General features: G+C 37.7%; 1 protein-coding gene across 2 annotated transcripts in view; it reads left to right on the top strand.

Annotated features, from left to right (window-relative positions):
• PLEKHA5 (pleckstrin homology domain containing A5) overlaps nucleotides 1-21,188 on the top strand; it is a 183,368-nt gene extending 162,180 nt beyond the window's left edge. The window contains exons 17-30 of one of the 2 annotated variants that reach the window (XM_074168058.1): nucleotides 631-711; nucleotides 846-995; nucleotides 2,437-2,538; nucleotides 3,654-3,765; nucleotides 4,017-4,063; nucleotides 4,958-5,146; nucleotides 5,707-5,824; nucleotides 9,118-9,233; nucleotides 10,551-10,760; nucleotides 14,128-14,286; nucleotides 15,587-15,714; nucleotides 16,558-16,703; nucleotides 17,903-17,989; nucleotides 21,154-21,188. In XM_074168058.1, the coding sequence (XP_074024159.1) occupies nucleotides 631-711; nucleotides 846-995; nucleotides 2,437-2,538; nucleotides 3,654-3,765; nucleotides 4,017-4,063; nucleotides 4,958-5,146; nucleotides 5,707-5,824; nucleotides 9,118-9,233; nucleotides 10,551-10,760; nucleotides 14,128-14,286; nucleotides 15,587-15,714; nucleotides 16,558-16,703; nucleotides 17,903-17,989; nucleotides 21,154-21,188 (1,680 nt within the window). The remainder of the gene's footprint in view (nucleotides 1-630; nucleotides 712-845; nucleotides 996-2,436; nucleotides 2,539-3,653; nucleotides 3,766-4,016; nucleotides 4,064-4,957; nucleotides 5,147-5,706; nucleotides 5,825-9,117; nucleotides 9,234-10,550; nucleotides 10,761-14,127; nucleotides 14,287-15,586; nucleotides 15,715-16,557; nucleotides 16,704-17,902; nucleotides 17,990-21,153) is intronic. The other variant, XM_074168059.1, reaches the window with a different exon arrangement.
• The last annotated feature ends 2,899 nt before the right edge of the window (nucleotides 21,189-24,087 follow it).

Raw genomic sequence — 24,087 nt, 5'->3', positions numbered from 1 at the left:
TATGAGGTCTCCCCGGAGCCTCCTCTTCTCCAGGATATTTCAAGAGTAAAAAAAGAAAGCAGGCTTCCAGAGCAGCACAAAATGAACCCAAAAAAGCTGTTCAAATAGGAAAGTCAGCTGGTTCAAATTGGTTAGAGTGTACTGAACAGTTCCTTGCTCAAACTGGAGCTGGAGTGGACCGGTTTGAGGCATGGCTGAGCCCTGATCAGAGGTACAACAGAGCAGAACGTGGATGGTATTAGTAGCTAACCATTAAAAACCTGAAATAAACCGTAGGAAAGACTGTGAATGTATGCAATATTCTTTATAATCCTGAGGAATATGTCAATTAAAATGGTATTTAATACCTGTTGTTATTAAGTTGTAAAGATTTAGCTGTAGAATCGTAAATTACATGTTTTGAGCCATGCTGTTTGAAGTTATAATAGCACTTACTTCGTAGTATCTTAAGGAGGTTTCTTAAGGTTAATTTGAAAATACAACACTGATGCCTTCAGAGTTTTAGAATTCATATTTTGTGATAAGAAAATTTTATAGAGACTTTTTTAATGATTCGATCAAGTTATATTTTAATTGCTGAAGATGTTGAAAATGAAATCCTAATTGCCATCATTTTCTGTTACATACTAGGCTAAGCTTAGCCGTTTATGTGAACAAGATAAAGTTGTACAAGCACTGGAGGAGAAGCTTCAACAGCTACACAAGGAGAAAGTAGGACAATTGTATTTATTACCTAAAGTGGATGTTATTTTACATGCTTATTATCAGAACATTGGTAACTGAAATAAAATGAAAATCAGCCCAATGATGCAGAACATTAAAAATAATTCTTTTTATTATAATAGTACACGCTTGAGCAAGCTTTGCTATCAGCAAGTCAGGAGATAGAAATGAATGCAGATAACCCCGCAGCCATACAAAATGTAGTCTTACAGAGAGATGACTTGCAGAACGGACTACTTAGCACTTGTCGAGAAGTATCGCGAGCTACTGCGGTAAGTAATATGTTCTTGCCAGTAAAACTCAATGAAGTGTTACACAGTTGTCTTCATGTTCATATTCTTAATTGGGTTGTCTTTGGTTATTTTGCATTACAAAATTATCCAGCAAAATTCAGTTCTCTTTTGCTTGCTTGTATTTTTGTCAAAGGCAGACGGAAAGTGATTTTCTCACTATGCTCATCAAGTAGTCTTTAATTATTTTTTTAATTTTTTTTTTTGGCCAGGAATGAGTGCATACTGACTTTAATTGGTGTGATAATTTTCATCTTTATAATATGAAAAATTGATTACAGGAGAAGTAATGCAAATAAGCTATTTTATGTGATGGGAAAATAGTAGCAAGCACAAACTTTATCAGCTATTCGATCAGACAGGTGACTTTAAGCAAAAGCAGCTGCAGGGTGAAAAGAAGAAAAGATTTTACTGTCATGGTCTCTCTTAATAGTGGGCCATTATTTTAAAAAGATCTTTCAAGATCTTTCAAAAACCTTAAAAAAACCCCACACGCAATGGAAATGAAGGGAAGGGAACTGCTATTTACTGTCCTTTTCCACTTTGTGATGGTTTCTACACTGAAATGACAAAGCAAAGAATAATTTTTGCCTATTACATACATATATCCAAAAAAGGTATTTCAGTGTCAAATTCCAGTGGTTTGCTGTGGTGAAATTGATGTGAAGTAGGCCCTGAAAAAGTGCTTTTAGTCTGAACGTCAGACTGTGTTGTAAAAGGAATTGGTTGGACAAGGAAAAGGGAATCGGGGGGAAAGGAAATCCTCAGGATATACTTTCCTTTGTTAACTTTTTAATCTGTGCTAAATAGAGTAAATTGCTTGATGTAGGCTTAAAAAGCAAGGTGGTAGAGGTGACCTCAAAAAAGAGAATTCTTTTTGCACCTTCCTCCCTTCCGGTGTTTGTAGTTTCGCCGTAAGTAAAATAATGGTGCCTTAGCGGGCTTGGGGCGTTCACTGGTAACCTTACAGGCGGGGCTGGATGACTTACCTTTGTCTTGCATAATGCATTGCCCATACACGCACATGCTGGGCGCTCACACATACGTATTCTATCTGATAAAAGAGACAAATTTGCATCCATTTTTGTGGGTTTTCTGCCTCAGTGGAAGGACAGCTTAAGACCCCCATGCCTGCTGACTCTAAAGACGTATTCTGAAGACTTTGCCCTTGCCTATCTTTTTAGTTTGTGAAAAGACAAAATGCTGTTTGTTTGAATTCCATTCAGTATCATTAGAAAATCAAAAAGCTGTTTAAACGTCGCATTCTCTAAAATACATAATTATTTGTTGCTGATATCTATTTATGCATTATCTATTATGCATTACATCCTGAAGTTTCATGCCACTGATGAAAGGAAAATAAATATACTTTTTTTTTATTTGAATATGCATTTGTAATTCTTTACTTTTGTTATATACTCAGGAACTGGAAAGAGCGTGGAGAGAATATGATAAATTGGAGTATGATGTAACTGTAACAAGGAACCATATGCAGGAGCAACTCGATCGGCTTGGAGAAATTCAGGTGTGGCATAGGTCTTAAAGTACATTTAAGTCACTTTCATTTTTTATGATTTTGTTTAAAAACAACACAAATGAATAAAGGGGGGCATGTGGTGCATTAACTTATAACGTATAAAACGAAATTAAACGTTTGTAGGTTCTGAAAAGGTCTTCAGCTTTTCTTTTTTTTTTTTTTTTTTTTGGAAGCTACAGCACTGATTTTCCCATGTTTGGAAGCCTCCTCTTTCTGTTTCAGCGACGTTGTCCAAAACAGGGTCGTTTTCTCAGAGCTTAATTGCTATGACGGTCACATTAAATCTTCACGCAAATCCTTCCATTTAACTGAATATTTAAAAATGTAATCAAATCATTCTTTCAAAATAAATTACAATTAAAAAAAAAAAATATTCTAAGCATTGCTTCAGGTCTTCCGTATGAAGAGTTTTGACGTGTACGTAATTAGCTCGCTGTGCTGTGGAGGATTGGGCAGTTAGTGTAAGTTCTGAATTTCTGAGGAGATCCTTCTGTGAGACACCCACACACACATTATCCGGAGTAGGCAGATAGGTGTGGTCCGTGCTGGGAGGCATTAAAGGCTATTTGCTCCAGGGATTGATTTTCTATGCAGCTATGAAAGGGAGATTACGAGAGAGCCCAAGAGCTGAGAAATTTGTGTTACGCAGCCCAAACCATGCATGGTTGCGAATGCAAATAGGCCCAAGGTTTATATGCTAGCATGCAAACACCGCGTTCATCTCCACCCGTTTTAGGGTTGGAAACTGATGGTTCCTTTTCTCTTGTTGTACGTAGGTCTCCCATGCAAAGTTTACTTTGATTTTCTTTGGAGGCGGTAGATGCAATTCTGTTCTTAAGTGGAGTTTGAACTAGCAAACTGCTGTCAAATTAACTGACACATCATGAAATTATTTTATGCTTTTTGTTTCTGGCAATATTTGAATGTTGCATTTTTATGGGAAAGGAGATTTTCCGTCGTTATTGCATTTTATTTTCCTTCCTTGGGAAAGGATATGCGGTGTAATCTAAAGAAAGAAAAAGCTTTTCTGTTTTTTGGGGTTTTTTTTCCACTTGCAATGTATTCTAATTTATCGCCTATACATGCTGTTTATTTACTGGCAGACTGAGTCAGCAGGGATACAGCGTGCTCAGATTCAGAAGGAACTGTGGAGAATTCAAGATGTCATGGAGGGTTTAAATAAACATAAACAGCAAAGAAGCTCTTCGGAGGCAGGTAAACTGATTGTTTTTATACCTCATAGGAAGTGAGATGTGATCATACATTTTTAAAGGATAAGCTCCGTAGTTGCCTCTGTATGTTTGAAAAAAAAAAGGTACAACTGCTGAGAAAAAAAGCAAGCAATCATTGTTTTGAAGTTGATGCTTTGTGTATTTCTTTAATAGCAACAGGTTATACTTCATATTTTAAAAGCTATTTATTGAAAACAATTTTTCTCTTTCTTTCTCTGCCTTTCCCCCTAACAGGTATCATGGGATCAAGGACATTTTCAGCTATTAAATATAAAAATGAGGTATGGTTTTAGTATATTTATCATTTTAGCATCAGTGAATTTCTAATATACATATGATAAGAATAAGCTTATTATAAATTGTTTTAAAGATGTCTGAAGTAGGTATTCAGTACGTTTCTGTGAAAATACTGCTTTATGAATTAAAGACTGATATCTCCACTCATAGTTCTAACACTTTCATTTGTTCTGTGTCTTTATATTCTCACCGGTGCGTTTCTCTTTTCCATTTCTCACCTTTCCCTCTCCCTAGACTCTTACCCTAGAAATACAAACCCTGATCTATGGATTTCTTTTCTACCCACCACACTTTTCATGGGAAGAAATACATTGCTTTATATGTCTGTTCACATATTGAGCCTGGTTCTCAGATGGCCAGAGCACCCACATGAACAGCTGAAGCTGTGGGAGCTCCCAAATGTTCAGTTCCTCTGAAAATCTGGCTAGAAGTTACAGTTTTAAAGGGACATTGTCATGGGTGTCTAAAGTTTATGCAATATACATCTGGCTTACAGAACTTTGTAAAAGTCTAATTTATATACAAATCTTTAAACAGATACTGAGTTTCATTTTTAAAAGGATGATTCAGAGAGTTCATACATGTCTAACAGAAAGTGCAGGTGTTAGAAATGAAAATCTTCATAAATTGAATAATGAAATTATTGAAGTATCTCATCCTAGCTGGTAGTAATAAAATTAAAAAAAAATTTAAAAAAAAAAAAGACAAAAAAAAAAAAGAAAATAAAGCGGTATTGGCCTTTTTTTAGTGTGACATTGTCCCTTTAATTCCAAAATCTATAGCTGGTGTAGCTATGGTAATATATTTTTCTTTTTAAGTTATAAATAATTGTAACAGGTATGCACATCTAAATAAGGTGACTATTCTACAATCTTTAGGAAGAGGAAGTAGTCCCACCTCGTCCTCCACTCCCTCGGTCCTATGACTTTACAGAGCATCCTCCCATAATCCCCCCTCTGCCCAGTGATAGCAGCTCCTTGCTCTGTTATAGCAGGGGCCCAGTACATCTGCCAGAAGAAAAGAAGATTCACCAAGTTCAAGGATATCAGAGAAATGGATCTTACTGTGTAAGTGGCTTAAACTGCCACGTTGTTCTTGAAGCATCCCCCTTCCTTTGCACAGCCACAATTTTTATTTTGTCATCTGGCTACTTCTGTGTTATGTTTTTACTTTTGGTTATTTAGTTTTATATGTAGCTCCATCATTTGCTCTTCTCATTTGCCTGTCATATATTCTGTGCATATATAAAATGTCTTAAGACTTAAACGCCTGTATCTGAGTAAATTTCAGAAAATTAAATTCTTCTACTCACAAGTTCTTAAAAAACTTTAGGCTCAGAATCAGTTTTTGCTGAAGCCTTATACAAATTTCTTTCCTGAAGATTGTTTTAAAGAAAAAAACACCCTCTGTATTTTTAAGGCAATTTTTTTAATGTAATTTCTGAAAGGCTGCAAATGTTTTTACTCAAATAAACTACAAAGAAATACTGCTGCAATAGCACTTGAACAATGAAACCTTATCTTAAAGTGAGAGCAGAGGCATTACAAAATAAATGTTTTGAGTCTTAAGACATAAATGCTTGTACAAAAATGCCTGTTTATTTACCTCATAACTTGTTGTTCCTCAGGGTCCTGATTATAGGCTTTATAAGAGTGAACCGGAGTTAACAACAGTAGCAGAAGTGGATGAGTCTAATGGCGAAGAAAAAACAGAACAAATTTCAGAATCAGACTCTTCAGCTAAAGGTTTGTCCTCCGGCATGGTGCTTTACAACCTTTCGGCCTTTTCCACAAGGAATACAAAGCTTTAACTACGTCCTAGAAGCTATCTTATCCTTCATATTTTTGTAGCCTGCCCATTTCTTAATATGATGAAACAGCTTCCACGATAAAATAGTGATTTAATCATATGACGAGAAAGATTTCAGTCAATTACACCGCAGAAAAATCAAACATTACGCTCACCAACAACCCTGAAATCCTTATTGACACCATGTCTAATCACATCACTCACATTCCCCACACACCATTCCCTTGAACAATTACCCATTTTATGTTCTTGCCCTTGAACAATTATTCAGTTTTTGAATCAAGCTCCCGATGTTATGTCACTGGAACGTCCAAAAAGGCAGCACCATGGAATTTTCAGGCTCTCATAAGGCAGGGAAACAATGTCTTTTTCTTTTTTTAATCTTGTAATTGTTGAATTGCCTTCTGTCCTCTGATATAATAGGAATAATGATCATGACCTTGGAGTGTACAGACAATAAAGGTCTTTGCAATTGCTAAATGCTTTAGATTCTTCTCTTCATCTAGCTTCCATAAAAGCTGCTAATTGCTTGGTAGAGTCTTTTACCAGGAAGTGGTTCTCGATTCTGTTTGTTAAAACACACAGAATAGTTTGTTAAAGGTGACTTCAGGAAAAGCAGTTTGAGCACCTCCCAAAAAAACATAGTAAGAGCTTTTTAGAAAAAAAGTAACTAAACTTATCCATTTTTCTACCATAACGGTTGATGTTTCCAGTGCCAACACGATCACTGCTTTCTGTTCTGGTAGTTGGACTAAGGGTGTACGTAGCAGGCTGGTACGTACCAGAATTTGACCAAGAACTATGATCATATAAGGGTATTACTTTCATCAAAGTGGTAATGGAAGTTTTTAAAACTAAGGTTAGCCTACAGTTTGGGTGCAAACAATGGCCCCATGGTACATGATATAATTAAGCTTGCACTTACCAGACAATTAGTCAATTCAGATTCACTATATATTTGCTAAGGTATAAAGTTCATACACAGGTTTTATTGACCTGTGGTGTTCCAGGTTGTTTAGAGTAATTTGTGACAAGAGGGAAAGTAATTGTCAAAACAATATAAAAAAGCCTGCACTGATTACATAAAGCAAACCAATAGTTTTTTGAGCATCCCAATCTGCTTTCTATCTTCTTCTGTAAAGACAGAAGTAATTTTATCATGTCCATTTGTAGAAAAACAGCCCATAGTAAGGGAAAGCAATAATACGAATTCTTCTAATATAAACAATACTTGGGGTTGAGGGAGAGAATAGTTGCTGTGGTAGCAAGCAGCAAGGGGCTTTTTATCTTCTTAAACAACAGTGTGAAGTGGGTTTATCATAGCTCCAGTGTGTTAGCATAGCTCCATAGTGTGTTATCATCTGGTCGATGTTTTTGAGCGTGTGAATTTTGTAACGGGTATGTCTCGTTCTGAGTATTCGCTTACAGTGACAATCCCCATGCAGTACGAAAAATATAACCATTCCTGGTTTTTTTCTTATAGTGCGTATGCCGTTAGAACTATATGTTCTGTTGCTTTATAGTTTTTGTTTTGAATGATGGATTTGGCATTCAAATACCTCCAGACTATTTTGTCAGCCTATCAGACAATTTCGAGAAAGAGTTGAGCCTTCACCAAGTCAATATATCGTCTGAAATCTGTGCAACTTCAGGAAAAACAAGGAGAAATAATTTGGCTATCAAAGACGACATTATATCTATTTTAGGCAAAATCAGTGAGGAAACAATATTTTAAATAGTTTGGTATCCTGCATGTATCAAGAAGCAAAAATGAAGCATGTGGTACTTAATTATGTCTGTATATTTCGTGAAGTTTTAACTGACTTCAGTTTTCTACCAGTTTAATGACATTTTGGCAGGGCTTCTCTAAGTAGAAAAACTAGCGGTGGATATTGTTCCGCGTTCCCTGTCCCTAAGCGCAAGGCTGAGGACATAGTCCCGCTGTGCACAAGCACAGCCACGGCTGACCACGGCAGGTAACGCCAACAGGTTTGAGACCAGTGCTGTTACGGGCACCACATCAAGGTGAAACAACACAAATGGCGTGATCCCGTTCTCGCTCGCCAGCTGACCAGGCTCAAAGCTTGCTAGCTGATCTCATACGCATATAGACATGAGCACACGTGCGTGCACGCACACAGATGTGTTCAGCCAAGAGCTGGCCAGACCTATGGTATTTCCATCAGTACCTCTGGCCTCTCCAGTGTCTGAATCTGAGACCTAAGGTCTCTTGGACAGCTGGCACCCACACCTATTCTGCTTGCCATCTAGTCTTGTCTTAAGTTCCTTAGCATCTTAGAGACAAAAGGTTCTCCCTGGTAGCAGGTCCAGACTTACGATCTTTCTGGAGACTTACAGTCCTTCTGGTAGCCAGCCCACAGACCTGTGGTCTTTCCCATCTTTGTCGCCAGACCTGTGTGTGATCTCTCTGTAGCTGTCTCCTGCTGGCAAGCTAGCCCGACTTGAAGATCACTAGCATCTCTCAGGCTCTCATGCGCGGAAGAGAGAGTGTACTCGCATGGAAAATACTTCAGAATAAAGTTTAATAAGTAGATAGAAGAGGCTGCAATGCTAAGGCAGACAAGCATACTGACAAATGGCTTGTTTATGCAAAGCTCACCCCTTTTATTCCCCCTCCTGTCCACTATTCCATGCCTGTTCTTTCCCATCCGCTTTACCCCATCCCTTTCACAGCCCTTGTTTCCTCCCAAATAAACAACCCACCCATAATTACTTTTTGTTCATTGGTCCCACTTTTGCTAAATTTTGCATCTTCACACCACTGTCTAGGTAAGCTTGGCCTTACGTGGCAGCGCTGATAATGGTTACCTCGGCACTCTGCTGGCCTTGCAAACTTTATTCCACAAAAAGTTCCCAGTACTGCTGTCTGATTGTCTCCGAAGTTTGTCCATCCTCCACGTAATTCCCCCTTAACCATCTGTGAAATCTAGCCATTCCAGTGCTATCTAACTTGTGTCCGTTTCTCACAGATAAAATTTTGATGTTTATATTCGTATGTCCAGCAATTTTTTGTGCCATGTGCAGTAATTTCCCGTGGGGAAAGCCATCTGCCTGCGTACCTTCACAGACGTGATAGTTAGGCATTAAGGTCTTTGCTGTCTTTTGAAGAATAGTTTCCAAGGCTGACAACGTGTATTTTCTAGACAACAATAAACTGTGTTGGCGATGTTTTACATAGCACTTAGCATATTGCTTTACTGTTTTGCAGGCTCACATTTTCCTGTGGGAGTTGTACCACCCAGAACCAAATCACCAACGCCAGAGTCTTCAACAATAGCATCTTACGTCACTTTGAGAAAGAATAAGAAGATAGATCTAAGAACGGTACTTTAAAAAAAACCTTTGAGCATTGATGGATAGTGATGCGTTCATTTCTAAGTTTAATTTCTGTAGTCGCTTCAAAAGCTGGAGTTATTTTTTTAATTTTCTTTACAAAGAAATTCACGGTTATAAAAATACAGTGTACTAAGTTAATGGAGACAGCTGTAGAAAGAATGACAAAATTGTAAAGGTCATGTATGTTAAGCTGCATAGAGACACTCAAACTGGGCAAGAGCTAAATGGTAATGATAAATCTACTAAGCTACTGAGTTGAAAGGACATGTGAAGCATCTTAGGTTAAACTTTGAAGGACTTGTATTTGGCTTGTGGGGCAATTTAATAACCCTTGTGTTAGAAATACTGGGTTTTATTTGTTTCATTACTGCAATGATGTGGTAAATGCCTAAAGCAGCCAGGAAGTAAGGATACACTGAGCAGTATGTGGGTAATAAGCCTGGAATTTCAGTTTAGAGTCCTTTAGTCTCTGGGTTGAAGACAGCCATTTACGTGTAGCTCATGCGAAAGGGAGGAAAACTTTTGCCATAGTTGCAGCGTGAATAGAAGAGGAGAAGTTGTAGGAAGAATGGGAGAGGAGAGAGAAACTCTCAGGATGTTGACAGGAGAAAGGATGCCACTTTTCAGAAATGAAATAAGTTACTATGAATGTACTTGAATGCAGCTGATTAGCTCGGAAGTAAATTTTTTCCTGTCATACAAAGTACAGATCTATCTGAAAAATCAGTGAATTTCAAGAAGAGAGTAGGTAAAGTGTTGGTTGTTATTTTGGGAATAATAACGCTTAGAATTACAGACTTCTAAGTGGTGATAAATTCACTTTGTTTCAGCCTGTGCTTGGTGTTTAATGATGTCCAGCTGTAGTTTTTCTTGAAATAAAAAGGCAGAAATTGCAGTTAGATCAACGGGTATAAATGTCCTGGATCATTAAATTTCGATTATGTTTCTGTCTCAGTCAAGTAACTTGTGTTTGCCTGTTGTTTAATGTCTGGTAAATTGTTTCAGCCTGATAGGATGGCCTTAAGAGAGCACCTACCCATTCTCTTAATGTTTATCATTGGTGGTGGTAACGTCACTGTTCAAAAAAGCAAATGATTCCTTCCTTTTATTCCTTTTATTTTGAATTTTGATTTTCATTCATGGTGTTCGTTTGGTTCCTGTACTTTCTTCACATACATAGGAGATCTTTACTTGCCCACTATTTTTCTGCTTTTTAGTAAACCATTAGGTGATCTTTTCTGATAAGCTAAACAGTTCAGAATCTTGCTTTTTTAAAACAAATATATATATATTCTTCCATTTAAGGAAAGACCAAGAAGTGCAGTGGAGCAGCTGTGTCTTGCAGAAAGCACACGGCCTCGAATGACTGTGGAGGAGCAGATGGAGAGAATAAAGAGACACCAACAAGCTTGCCTGAGAGAGAAGAGAAAAGGACTCAATATTATTGGCGTTTCAGACCAATCTCCTTCACAGAATCTGTCGTTTGTCAGAGAGAATCCATTCAAATTGGCACAGGTGGGTCCCGCGTTATTCAAAAACTTTAATGTGTCCAATTAAAAAAAAAAAGAAAATTACACAATTGTTCTTTTTCCAAAATCACATGATACTATAGGAATCTATTTGAGGCTGCTTGTATAGAGTAACAGTCACAATTCTCTGCCAGACACAAGAGAAAGGGAGAAGACAATCTTCATACCTGCTTATACCTAATTAGGAGTCACTTCTTTGTCTTTTTGGAAAATAAATAGTTCAAATCTACACGTTTGATTGTGCCTTGCGGTGTTTGTTAATTTTTGTCAAATTGAGCAAACAACATGAAATTGCAAGCTTTGTGACTAAAAACAGTGTCAGGGAGAATCGTGATTCAGTCAGTCTATAAGTTATGAAGATTTTTCTGCAATGTAATATATTCAAACATCTGTAATATTTTTAGGTAGGAATGTATATTTACGATGATAGCTCTTAACTGATGCTCTTTTTCTGTGGTTTTTTAGCCCATCACTCATTCTTAAACAGTTAAGGCAAAGAAGTGAGTTTATTAAATGGTTAAGGGTGGGGAGAGAGGAGGAAGATGTAACTGCATGCCATTAACCAGGAAATACTACCCTGAATATACAGCTGAAAAAAAAACCCAACAAAGCAAACCCAGAACCTAACTAACAAATAAAAAATGCCACACCATGTCCTGGGTTGAGAGACACAGGACTAACTTTTCTTCTAATGCTAGGGAAAATTGCACTTTTAGAAGACTCTGGTGTCTGAATTTGTGAAAATATTTACTTTATAGCCAGGCAGGCTCTGTGGGATTCAAGGTCTCAGTGTTTTCGAGCCTTGCCAGGGGCAGGGACGAGGAGGAGCAAGGCCTGGGCATTTGACCCAGGCTGGCCAACAGGAGTATTTCATACCATGAACGTCACATTCTATATAAATTAGAAAAGTTTGCTGTGTAGCTCTCTCTCTTCCTGATGACGGCGGTGCAGACAACTCCTTGCCCCGGTGCCGGAGCCCTGAGGCCTTCCCTTCCTCCTGAAGCCATTGGGCTCCCAGTGTCCGCCATTTGCTGTCCCTGCTGGGAGTGCACAGCTTCTGCTGAGAGAATGGGCTGAGTATCATTCCTGTCTATCTCATATCAGTATCGGCATTAATACTGGTTCTTTAGTATTATTGTTAATTATTTAGTCTTAGTCTACTAAATCTATTTATATTTCAACCCTTGTGTTTCTTTGTGTTCCCCAATTCCCCTTTCCGGGTGGGGAGGGCTCACCGGGTGAGAGAATAATTGTCTAACGACAATAGATTGTTATGGGTTCTCTCAAACCGTAACACACCACTTCAAGACAAAAAAATGAAATAGATTCACGGTAGTGGACGTTAGACAGCCTACTACTTTCTAACTGCTAAGGATTAGTTTTCTTTTTCAATACCTTCATGGAGTTTTCTGTTCATGGGGTTTTTTTTTTAATCTTCTGGCATACTTTTTTTTTCAGACCGCACTGATGGGGTTTTTTGGGGGTTTTTTATGCTGATGTGGAAATGCCGCCTTTTATGTTTTGTGTGCATTTTAACATCTGATGTTCTAAAACCAGACTAAATGCATTGCACTCCTTAGGAGTCACATATTTCCAAATAAGTTTTAGGTTTGGGTTGGGTTTGTTTTTTTTTTCCCTTTGAGCGTGCTAAAGTGCCTTCAGAGCTGTACATAAGTTAACTTTTTCTTCAACAACATTGGATCCCCAGAAGACACCGAATTCAAGTTTTCCTTTGCACCACAGCATCTGTATTTGGGATGACATCAGGAATGCTATATATGAAGGGGGCTCCTACAAATATTTGTGTGGTTAACGCTGCCCTTCTCAAGAAGAGGACGTGCATTTGCAGGTGTTTCTTTTTTTAGTTTTTACGGAGGTGTTAGAGCTTTACCACTTTCCTACGGTATCGTTTCCTACCTCAAGGTGAGGAAACTGCAGTCGTGTGTGTCACACCTGGGGAGCCGGCACTTTGGGAGCAGAGCCGGGGAAGTGGCCAAATCCTCTGCGCCAGCACTACTTGCTATACAGAATTCAAAAGAATTTTGTTCATGTCAGGATGTTCTTCAGTCTTCTGTGTGAAATCAGTGCTGCATGGACGAGAGAAGAAATTTATAAAATAAGTGAGAACGCGTCTGAATTGAATATTTAGCTAGTTGTCCGTGCTAAATAGTCATTTTTTTCTATCACAACTTTAATCCTTCCAGAATGCTATTTGGCCAGAAGCCCCAAGCTGAGATATTACACTGTAATAATAGCTCTTATTTTTTAAAAGCACAGTTTCTATGCCTATTGATTTTTATACAGAAAAAAAATGGTGCAATGGCATTAACTGCTGGAAGTATTTTTCAACTGGAGTTCGTTTTTTTAAGAATTGGAGGAAAACAAGGAATTTATAAACAGCCTACTATGTAATTTTTAAGTGATTGCCAAAATACAAAAGGAAGTTGCTTCACAATTATTATTGTTTGGGACAAGTGTATGATACGGGCACATGCTTTAGTTAGGAAAGTAAAGAGATTGATTTGTGAACTGACTTACATGGAATTTTCTCTTCGTAGAGTGCATGTGCTAAATCACAGGAATTCAGACACAGGATTTATTGCTTTCATGGCTCTTATTTTTCTCTGCCCTAGTGCTTGATTTGGTAAAACATATGAGAGCCACACTTCAGATCAGTTTGCTACTTTGCCAATATAATGTTTGCGGTTCACAGTCTTAAGTCACCTTTACCATTCTTCCTCAAAATTTTTATATCAACTTATTCTCTCTGCAGTTGATTTATTATTTTTCTGAAGGAATAAGTAATATCCTCTGGCATTATCAGATGCTATGTTTTCCTCTGTTAAATGAGTTAACGGCATAGGCTTGGAAGATACTCAAGATAATGGACAAAGTGCACGCAGGTGCGCTGTGAATTTTGTGCTGAGAACAGATTTTTATCCATCTTTTTTTTTTTTTTTAAACCAGGAAAACCTATTTAAAAAAAAATATATCAGTGATTATATATGCAAGTAAGAATGCTGCTAAGCCTGTGTGTGACTGAGCTAAACATGAATGGAATTTCAGAGGATAAAGGTGACTAATAAAGATGCTAGAGATTTGGGGAGGGGGTGCAGAAATTACAATAACCTTACACAGAAAAAAAATTTATTAGGTTGAGTTGTTTTGAAAGTTAAATAAATGAGAAAATTCTAAATCTTGAGCAGTTTCCATTTTCCTTATTGCAATGCGGTATGCTTAAAGTTTTTTAAGTTTTTTTTTTTTAATCACAGTGAGAGGACAGCACAAGACTCAGAACTGAGATTGTGATAACTTTTTTAAGAATATGTCTATGTATCAATTTTGTTCCACAGAATCGAAAAAAGGATGATACTGTATCTAGTAACATGAAGGAACTAGACAGCACCAGTAGAGAAAATAATTTGAAACAAAATAATGGAAGTCCTGGAGAAGAAATAGTGCAGCTAAAGCATGATGGAGAACAAGAACATAATTCAGGTTTTACTAAAGAGGTACTAAACTGTCCTTTAATGAACTGTTCATCAGCCTGTCTTGCAGTAGAAAAATATTTTGAGCCACAGGCAGCAGACTATGGAAAATTGAGCCAGTTCCTTTTGCTTGGAAGAATAAGCTATCTTTTTGGATATAACAAATATTCTATATATATATATTTACAAAATTGTATCAGATCTGTCTATAGCTGAGATATTGAATTTTCTTCTATATGGTCTTTCTAAATTTCATTTTACTTAACTTTATCTGTTGCTATCTTGATTGACTGGAAAATTGCAAAATTATGGTCTTTACTAATACTAATGCATCTTTAAATAATAATCATTGATCTCTTCATTGCTTAGGATAGCCCAGTGTAGGCTTTGACAATCATTTAAGACACCTGACTTCTTTGTTTGGTGCATTAAATAGTTCGTGGGAAGCAGAATGAAGCTGATGCAACAATTTATACACAGGAGGAGGCAGTAACTGTAGTTCGTGCTATTTTTCACCGGATTGATACCTGTCTTGAAATAGTCTCAAACTCACTTGGCAGTGAGTTACCTTGGGAGTTTTGGTACTTAAGTGCCCTGGACGCTCAGCAAAAGCAGACTGACTGTGAAGAACAGATTACTGGAGTTGTTTCTAATAATCGTATCCTGCTTATAGTTTAAATTTTTTTTAAAATATTGTGTAGATTTTTTTTTCTTTTCTGTTCATATTCTTTAATTAATCGAGTTTTGCCTTTCCTTTTCCTCAGTATTTTTCCCTTTGTTTTCCTGTTTTATATTTAGCTTTTTTAAACATACGTCTGATGGAGAATGGTATAAAATCAAATAATTAACATCTGTTGTTATTCTTTAAGAATACTTTATATTGAGAGTCTGTTTCTTTGTTAGGTATGCAAATCTTTTAAAGGAAAATTATATAATACACTCAGCTTGGTTGTATCTAATCAGGCCTTTAAGAGCAGTGTTCAGGCTCATCAGCAATATATTCCAGTAGCTGGAAATCTCTGTTGCCATTGTGAAAAGAGGGATAGCATGAAAAAATAGGCTGCAATCCAAAGAGTTCAGATAAGTTCTGGAAGTTATTAAGCCAAGACCTGCCCATTGGCTCTGGTATAAGTTTCGGGATAACTCTATTAACCTGAATGGTATCGATAAAAATTTCTTAAGTTACGTAATTCTGAGTTACTAAGTATACATGATGGCAAAATTTGTCTGTTAATAAAACTGTTTCCTGATACTGTATTTCTTCTTATCTACCACTTAGTATGTGTTACAGCTTTTTGTTTCATTATTTCAATTTTTTTTATAGCTGACAAAAACTGATGATCTTTTATCAGATGCACATGTTGTATCTGACTCAAAAGTAGTGAGTAATGAAGAGAAAGCAGAAAAGGAAAAGAAAAATAAATTGGAAGAAACACATGATGGTGATATAAGGTAAAAATAAAACAAGATGTTCAGAGGCTATTTTAAACTTGCACATTGTATTTATTAGCTGACTGGACCAAGCAACTAATGAAATACTGTCGTAAATACTTATAAGGTGTATTTATATATTTTTGAGGGGTTTACATATAGAGAAATCTAGTGAGAAACCCGACCACTCGGTGGGTTCAGTAGGAGATGATGAGATGGTGGAAGGAGCGATGTTTATTTTCTGGTGTTGCCCCAGTTATAAACAGAATATGTTGATAATCCTTGCTTTGGGATACAAAATATATTTAGTAATGTCAGTTTAACCTTGGTATCAGTTTATTATGGAAGCTTCAGCTAGGGCTTCATAGCAAGCTCTTTACCTCTGTTATTTAGGAAAACATCACATTCAGGAGCAGAATAAACAGCTTATTCTATATTTCCTGCTTTAACTTCTACTTCACTATTTTGGAGTATTGCAGAATTAGAGGAATATTGTGTCTTGGATATTCCTTTTTAAGGATTCATAACATTATTGTTAAGTTGCGCTGCAGATCCTGAGTGAGTTCTTACATTAGGTCATAACTTTCTGACAGCACCCTTCAGCAAAATAGATACCACGCAGTAGGAAACTGCACGAGTATGTAAAGGAAAGGCATTGGGTTTCCAGTATTATTTTTTTTTAAGTCTAATTTTACAAGGTAGAAGGGTTTCAAAAAGGGTGCTTAATTTATATTACACAAACTTGCAAGTTGCAACTTTTTTTTTTTTTATTAACAGAAGATTAAATTGTAACTCCTATACTTAGTGGTTAACACCTGAAATGAAGTTAGAGTGAGTTCTAAACGCTGTGCTTTTTTTAACCAGCTTGCAAAGCGTGACCACAGTTACAAACCACAAACCCAAAACCAGCTCAGAAGAAAGTGAAGCAGTTAGCGTTCAAGAACAAGGAGGGATTATGTCTCCATTTGAATTAGCGGCACAGTCTTCAAAAGGAAATCAGGCAACAGCAGGTATGGAAAAGAGTTTGAAGCATATAGCTCATACAGTACATATCTAAAACTTTATTTCATTTTCGTTATGTCTTTTGATGCTCTGAAACCCTCGTGAATTGAAAGTGCTGAACTAGTCTAGATGTCGAATGTATGATTTTATGACGTAGAGAAAAATAGTTTCCCAGCAGACAGCTACAGAAATTCCATTTTTCTGATGTTTTAATACAGATTTTATGGTTGCATTTAATTTGGGGAATTAAATAACTATTGTCAGAAATTGAGTCACTCTATAGTTGTTGGTTGGAGCAACTCATTCCCTATTCATCTTGTAGAACAGCATCTCCGTCCTGGCTATATGTACAGATTTCTTTACCCTTACCTCCTTGCTAATGGGTGGCCCCGGGTATGCCCAATATTGAGGAATCTTTGAGTGTTTCCAATATATCTAGTAGATTTTGAACTAGCAAGTAAAAGGACCCCAGTTTGGTCATGTTTTCAGGAGTAAGAGAAGATGAAGAATCAGAAAACACTAGCTGACTGATAAAACGACTGGGGTGTTCTACTTTGCAAGAAGAGAAGGCTGGAGTAAAGCAAAATTGTTTGCAAAGAGAAAAAAGGAGGGGAGTGTTCAGGGAAGGAGGAAGGAAGAAGATAGAATTTAAGACATTATTAGGATATTTAGTGACGGGAATGGTTATGTGAGCCAAATGGTTCAATTTATGGATATAAAAGGTGACCTGGACCTTTGTAGTGCAGTCAGCAATCCCTTCTGTGACTCGATAATCAAAACCGGAACCTGTAAATACATTTTGTAGCGCTCAGCAGAATAAAAAATGCTTAGTTAATCTGAGCTGGGATATAAAGGTGGGTCTGGGAGTGTGCCGACTAGTTAAATTTTACTTTATTTTTTTCTCTCCCTCTTTGCAACATAAATAACACATCAGCATTCATGTGTCTGTTGTTTATTCCATAGGTGTTCTACTAGTCATTTATAGGTCTGTGTAACGATCTTTCTTGAGAACAGCTACGCTCTCCCTTGAACTTGTGCTCATTGTGCTGATCAGATTTTAAGTTTTTACTTGTAATGTAACTTTCATTTGGGTCTGCTTACGTTTATTACGGCTTGAAATGGTGATGTTCAAGCTGATATTTGTTATGGCTTGAAGTCATGCCTGCTGTAACTTGTATTCTTATTTATCTTGCTGTATGACTCGCAGTGAAAAGTTTGCCTTCTTCACCAGAATCGTCATTGTCACCAGCTCCATCTACACAGACACAGCTCACGGAAGGATCACATTTCATGTGTGTATAGTTACAGAGAAGTACGTCTTTTTTTCCCCACCCCTCCTGCCATTTTCCTAATATTTTTCTAAATATATGTATTCTAGTTATTTTTGCCGAGAAACAGCTGTAGGCAATACTTGGCAAGACAAAGTTATCTGCAACGTTGAATATGAACTAACCAGAAAACAAAACAAGCACGTGTATTGATTTGCTTGCAAGTAATGTATTCTCTACCCAAACACAAAGAGAAAGGACTGTTTGGTTTATCAAGCACATTCTCTGCAACTGGCAAGATAATAGCCTTTTGAATTACATGAGAGACCTAAGCTGTTACAAAACACTCACTGAAGGTGTGAGCATCAGCGCTCGGTGCAAATGAATCTTGATGCTTCAGTCCTGGTAACAGGCAACTAGAGCTACATCTCTTGGTGATACGTAGGAGGGAATGATCTAATGGCCCAAAGGGTTTATGGCGTAAGACGTGGATGACTGAGGCATAAGAAACAGGAAGGGAAAATAACGAGGGTGGAAGAAATATAACAATTACAAAACTTTTTTTTTTTTTTTTTTTACCTTCTTTCGTTCTTGCTCTAGAGAGAGCCCCACACAGCTCCTCTTCCCGTGTCATAGTAGGTCATTTCTTCTAGGAATCAAGTTAGAAAGCATGAGTTAGGCTAGATTTACATGTTCCTACCCGTAGTGTCTTACCCACTTAATGGATGGAAACGGAAATATAAGTAAGCATATTTGTTTATACAAGAGTTTAAAGAAATCAATAGGATACCAGTGTGAATGCTTCAGCACTTTACCAGCATTTAAATCAATCCACATTTCTTTGTTGTCAGGAAGTACCTGTTTAAATAAGCTTTCTACTAAAAGAATGAACTTTATTTCAATACCAACATTAAATGCCATAGTTAATGTACTGTAAGAACACTTTAAAATCAATAAAACTTTAAAATTGAGATGTTTTCAGTCATTTAGTATGAGGAGATCTGAAAATGCTTCCCCCCGACCCTGTTTACAATCTGTATTGCCAAGCTTTCGTCTTAGCAAAATTAGACTTATTCACCACTGACACCTTTCTTGTATGAGCTATGGCCAGGAAACTAGTTATATTCTTCAAGAAAAAAAAAAAAAATTTTCATCTTTTTCTCCTTTGAGAGAGTGGAAAATGCACTCTTCGCATTGAGTACTGACACCTACGGCGCTGGCTTCCTGATGGACGTGGTCTGTCATGATGACATTTAGCTTGGGCTTTTGTGCTTTTATTCAAAAGTTTTATTACAGAATTATTTAAAGAAGAGAAGTGGGACCGTTCAGTTTTTCTGGAAATACCGATCTGCATTAAGTGCTTTTCAGTTTCACTGTAAAAATACACATGTATTTCTCATGCATCTTCTTTTTTTCAAATGGGACGAGTGTTACCCCATCGACTCGGTGTCAGGTCAGGAGTGACGCTGACGCTGCGCAGCTGAATTCTGTCCATAGCCACAGCGCTCCCGTCTTGAAAGGGGAAGCAAACTATAACATCACCAGGCATTTTTTACCAACGGCATTAAGTTGCTTTCGGCTCTTGTCATCAGCTCCAATGATCAGATCAGCAAATTCTGTCTTTTTTTTTTTTTTTTTTTTTATAAAGTATTTATGTTAAACGTGAGATTAGGGGAAGTGAAGCACTTAGATAATGATCTGCTTTGTAAGTTAATGCCCAGGCCTTGACATCCCATAGCGTGGTGTATCCTCGTAGGTAATACTGTAGCTGTAATGTTTCCATGTTAAGTACAATTCCACAAATAGGCCTTAATTGCTTATGACAAAACGGTGCGTCTGGGATGGCACTTGTAAAACTAATGCTCTGCTTCCTCGTGCCTCGCTAGAACGAAGCAAGGATTCCAGAACTGAAAATTACAGCCCTTTTCGCTGTTTGGTATTGGAATTGAGTTGGGGGGAAAAAAAAAAAAAAAGTATTCAGCTACGTGCATATACATTCCACATCTCTCTGCTGCACTCGATGCCTCTCTTCGTTGTTTCCTGGGAGCTCCGAAACCAATCCATGCCGTGAGCTGCTCCTGCTATAGGTGGGAGATGTATGAAGCACGGGCTGCTTGCCCGCGGTAGTTACTGCCCCTTACCTTCTGGGGCTGCCCCTTCCAGCACTCCAGTCTCGTGTGCTTTGTTGAAAGATGAGTCTTTTAACGAGGGAGAGCTCGGTGTCTCTGGGATGCAAGAAATCCTGTGGGGCAGAGGGAACAACTTCAGAGCTGTGGGACCAGCCCTGTTCGTAGGCAACCAAATTTTTTCCGGCAGCATCTGGAAAATGTATGGTAGATTTCAGAGAATAATGAGGTAATACCTATATTTGGCTTTTACGGTCAATTAGTAAAACGATACTCTTGGCACGATGCCAGGGGAATTTGGCATAGGAACTCGGTGGCATAGGATATCGTAGGACTAAGGAAAAACCCGTTAACACAAAGCCATTTCCTTTGTCACGGCGCTTGCCTTTGCGGAGACAAATCTGGCTGGGCACCCCTAACATTGTTACGTTTGAAGCATTACATTTATACTGAGTAATGGAGGGATTAATGAAATTATATACAGCACCTGGATCCAAAGCTCAGGAACATTTTTACTAACGAAAAGCTATTTATAGACATCCTTTCAGCAATTACCAAAACGTGGCGAGCTCTGGGGGTGGAGCGCTTGAACTTCAGAACACCTCAGAGCTACTCTGCCATTAGGGTGTAGCAACTGAACAATACCGCCTCCCTCTTCTCACCGTGCCTGTCATTTGTAAGAGCAATTAGGGGGCTTGCTGTTATTACCGGTTTTATATGAAGAACATTTGTGGAGACGGCCACGTACAACAGGATAAAACTCTCCGAATGAATAGGCTTTCATGTGAAGTTGTGTAAATTGGAGAAAAAAAAAAAACAAATACAAAAACAAAAACTTGCTTTTGCTTCTTGCTGTCGAAGTATCTTGACAGCAGTATTACTCATCAGGAAAATTGATTTTGGAAACACCTGATTTCTAAAATACTTTCTCATGTTCTACACCGTTGATAAGTACTGCTAGGATGAGGTCAGAAATTCCTTGCTGTGTTTAACCCCAGGAGTTGCTTTATGCGATATTCTGTTGTTGCTAAAATAGAGTAACTTAATCTATGTCTGTCTTTCAGCGCTAATGGCTTCTGTTGAAACAATTCATGCCTGAGATGTATGGACCTGACCTATGAAAATATGAGAAGATATTGTACAGTATATTTTAAATCTATGAAATTCATAGTTGTGATGCTTTTGGCCACAGAGCATCATTTTATCACTTTCTGGAAAACGTTTATTCCAAGAGAGCTTTAAATGGCCCACATGTACACTCAACAACCTTCAGATTGTTCTCCTGATACCAGCTTGCTGCTATGATTTCTGTGCACATCAGATAAAGGCTCTTTTTAATGTGCAGCCTACAGTCAGAACTTTATTTGATATTCTCCAGAATTTAATGTTCTTTCAATTATGGATCATATAAGTTTACCTTTTTGCTTCTTTTAGATGGATAACTCGGTTAATTTTACATATCACCACTAAACCTTGTTTTACACTTTTTAAACACTACAACTTCTTGTTTTAACGTTTTATTTGTAAAATTTTTATATATATATATACATATAGATCTATTTAAAATGTGCCATTTTTATTATTGCTTAGTAAAATATGTCAAGTTTCTGCTGTAATTATTTCTTGGTCAGGTTGCAATGTCAGCAGTTACTGCCACACTTCTGTCAACATATACATTAATGTTAGTGGTTACTTTTTCTTAAATAAAATGGAGTGTAGGTATTTTGAGGTACTGGGCTTTTTCCTTCGTTGGGTTAGGGTGTGTACAGCAATAAGCAGGTTTTCAATCCAGTACTTAGTTTGTGTACAAATGTAATTATGTTCATTGTGTATATATTATACAATGAGCACATACGATGTAAGTATAAGAAGCCACTTATTATTGTTCAAATACGAATGTTCATATCCCATTTCTTTTATATCATATTAAATAAATGTCGATGTTCTTAAGGACTTGTATGGTTAGTATTTCTTCCAGCGAACAGATGTCACGCTGCGTTCCACCTTTTGATGTGGGGAATGCAAAAATTCTTATCTCACTGGCGACATCACCTGTCAACCAGAGTAGCAGTGACAGACTCTTAAGAGATTCCAGTCTTCCTCTATGGGAAAAGAATAAGGCTGCGACACAGAACTAAAAGACAACCTGAGACTGAGATGCAAGAAATACAGGTTCAGCTCCTAACTCTCCCAGGCTGGTGCCGTGATGTTGGAATAATCACTTAGTCATTCTGTGCCTCCGTTTCCTGCTTGTTTACCGGAGAGGTAATAGCTTGTCTTACTGGGGTGTGGTGAGTAGTGATTCAATATTTGCAAATGTTGAAGGCCACATTCCGTGGGGTTAAGGAGAGAAGTGTGATGATTCCTTGAGGCTTTGACATCTGCAAAGCATCTTCCAGAAACTGAAAGAAAACCTGAAATAATTTGTCAAGTGTCATCGTGCTACAGATGTTACTAGCTTCACTTTTCCATCTCACACAGCTGTCTGAATTTGTCCGAGACAAAAGAGGTTTAGGAAAAAAAACGATGAAAAATGAAAAGACTTAAGGGAAAGCTTTGGAACCTAGGATGTGAAGCTAGGAAATCTTTTAAAGGTTCGGGCAACTGCCGTGTGCTTCGGTGCATGTGTGTGCCATAAGTAGTAAGGCAAGTTTCCTAAGAAGACTGCCAGCTCCTGTTGTGCTTTTTTATCATACAAATCATATCCTGTTTGAGTTAATATTGCTGTACTATATAATTCATTGTGCTTTTCCATGGGGGGGGTGCCTGAGATTGACACACGGTTTGAAATTAACTCTTTATCATTACCCCCCCCAAGCAGGAGGTAGTGTTCGTTGCACTCTTCTGCCGCTCCCGGCTCTGCTGCCAGTTCTTCCTGGGGCGTTTGCCACAAAGACAGAGAGCGTGCTGTCTGGCTGCCTGTCGTTTTGCCATTTTCTTTGAAAAGTGAAGAAATAGGAAGCAGAATTTAGCAGCGTAGTGACAGAGATGGCTGAAGGAAAGAAAATGAATCGTGATGCAGGCAGACAGCATCCAGCTGAAAGTTTGACCAAATAGCCTTTCCTCTTCTTTTTTTGAAACAGTAGCCCCAAATTAGCGCATCCTTCCATTCAAAACACAGAGCAAAGAAGGGGAATGTGATTTTTTTATTATTATTTATTTTTTTATTGCTCAACCAGCTGAGGTTTAAGTTCAGTGGCATCACTGGAACACCTGGGGCAAAGCAAATAGGACACACCCCGTTCTCTCCCTAACCCTTCTAGAGAGAGCTGTTCAGCTGTCAAGCTTTGCAATCTCTTTCTCTCCTCGCTGCCAAGAAAAGAATTGCAACCGATAAAGGAAAGAATGACTAAGTGATTTTTTTTTTGGACATTTATAGAGCTTGTCTGTGTTTAAAGCAGTTGCCAGTTTGGTCTATCTGTGAAGTATGTGCAGTTTATATTGAAGTTGAGGGAGGGCGGGAGAATGAGCGAGTTTTTGCTGGTGTAACTGTTGGCAAAGACACGAACGTAAATGATGCAGGAATGTAGTAATGCTCACAGACTACAGTTTCGCTTCCTGTGGGCACTTGCAGCAAAGACTTGCAGTTTCATTGGGTGCTCTATTTTATTTTTTTTTTTTGTGTGTCTTATGGAAAAAATGTATGGCTTTGTGTTATCACAGAGCATCTACTGTCTCTTACCTCATCAGAGTCACACATCCCAGTGATCATACTCCTGAGATATAGAAATATCAGAATCCTGATATTGTCAGCCTTCAAGCATCTATTTTAAGTTTGTATCTAGGATATTTTTATATTTCTGACTGATTGCTTTATTGGCTATTGCACTGACACTTGTATATATGGAACATGTGCTTTTTTCAAAAGCAAGAGTCCTTGGGAATAATGCAACACGTTCTCTACAGATGTTCATGCTTTTCAGAACCAATTACATCTATTTTTGTCTTTTGTTCACCATTTGCATTGTTCCAAGACTACTAGAGAATGTGATTCTTTT

Source organism: Numenius arquata, chromosome 2 (genome assembly GCF_964106895.1).
Source record: "Numenius arquata chromosome 2, bNumArq3.hap1.1, whole genome shotgun sequence".
Taxonomy (NCBI): Eukaryota; Metazoa; Chordata; class Aves; order Charadriiformes; family Scolopacidae; genus Numenius; species Numenius arquata.
The sequence above is the reverse complement of the archived record's forward strand: the minus strand, read 5'-3'. Positions and strand labels throughout refer to the sequence as shown.